Source organism: Sinocyclocheilus rhinocerous, unplaced genomic scaffold (genome assembly GCF_001515625.1).
Source record: "Sinocyclocheilus rhinocerous isolate Xijiao unplaced genomic scaffold, SAMN03320098_v1.1 scaffold1032, whole genome shotgun sequence".
NCBI classification, from domain to species: domain Eukaryota; kingdom Metazoa; phylum Chordata; class Actinopteri; order Cypriniformes; family Cyprinidae; genus Sinocyclocheilus; species Sinocyclocheilus rhinocerous.
In genome coordinates, this window is record NW_015623445.1 from 1 (window position 1) to 1,190 (window position 1,190).

Genomic DNA, 1,190 nt, shown 5'->3' on the forward strand with positions numbered 1-1,190 from the left:
AAATGAAAAAGTGTAAACATAACCTGACAGGAGCTATCCTCAAATAAGCTAAAACTCTATTAGAAATAGTGTAAAACTTGAAAACCCATTGACAACCATACTATTCCATTCACAACAGTTCTTAAAATAACGGTTATTTCAACTTCATTTAAACATGAGAACATTACTTTCAGTATTTATACTTTCAGTATAATTTAACAGACATCTTTTTCATGCTGTTTAGGCACTTCAGCTTTAACACTCATATGTCTATGACATATCCATTACCCACACTCCACTGTTCAACACAGAGCAAAACTCTACCCTAAATTCTGCATAGGTGCTGTAGTCACTTGCCAGTTCAAGGTGTTGTGAACAAGTGTGGGCAATGGGCCTTCTTGAAAACTCATTCATTTCTGTAAATGTTACCTGAATCGTCTTGGAGAGAAATAAATCAGACCCTGTGCAGTATCTGAGAAAAAGACCAAGTTCCTTCTGGTCTCTCTCCCTAACAAACCGCAAGAGATGATTTGATACAATTGTTTCAGAAGGGGACATCATTTGTGGGAACTTGAGGGATTTTGCCACATTTCTTGCCTTTGGTTGAAGATTTTCAGTTATCTTGTCCAGACTTTCTGCTGTCATGTTTTCCCCAACAGATCGCAGAATGGGTCGCCAGCATTTTATTATGTAGGCTGGTTGTTGCACCATCTCTTTATGTGCAATTTCTTCCAGAATTTTCTGGAGATTGTTTTCATTTGGAACTGTGCAGCTGTGACTGGTGAGTACACTGAGGACTTCATCCATGTCAGCACTTTGGAAGTCTTGGAGTGCTTCATTTAAAACATCCTTCTCTGTTGGACTAATGTAATTGAAAAACACCTCCATTAGACTGGTTTCTGGTGAAGGAAGGGACAGTGCTTCTTTTAGAAAAGGAGGTGCCAGCTGAATTGGCAAGTAACCAAAGCGCACCCATCCAATGGCAAAAATCCGCGCAACAGCTTCCCACTCTCTTTCTTGGTAAGCGTGATGCAGAGTAGGTATCTTGTAAGTTGTTCCACAGGTTCTTGGCTCGATGCAAGGTATCTTGTAAGTTGTTCCACAGGTTGTTGTTGCATAAAATGTGTCCTAGAATTCAGTAAGACAGTCCTGGAACACTCCATCGTCGACGCCAGCTTCCTCCTCACCATTTTCGAGTACACGTTTAATTG

The 1,190-nt window shown here is 40.3% G+C and overlaps 1 protein-coding gene across 1 annotated transcript; it reads right to left on the minus strand.

Annotated features, from left to right (window-relative positions):
* Positions 1 to 249: 249 nt before the first annotated feature.
* LOC107741215 (uncharacterized) lies at positions 250 to 1,179 on the minus strand (the record flags this gene model as incomplete). The annotated part of the gene is given in 1 exon segment (XM_074560182.1): positions 250 to 1,179. A coding segment is annotated over 1 exon segment (930 nt), but the record flags the coding sequence as incomplete, so codon positions are not given.
* Positions 1,180 to 1,190: the final 11 nt, after the last annotated feature.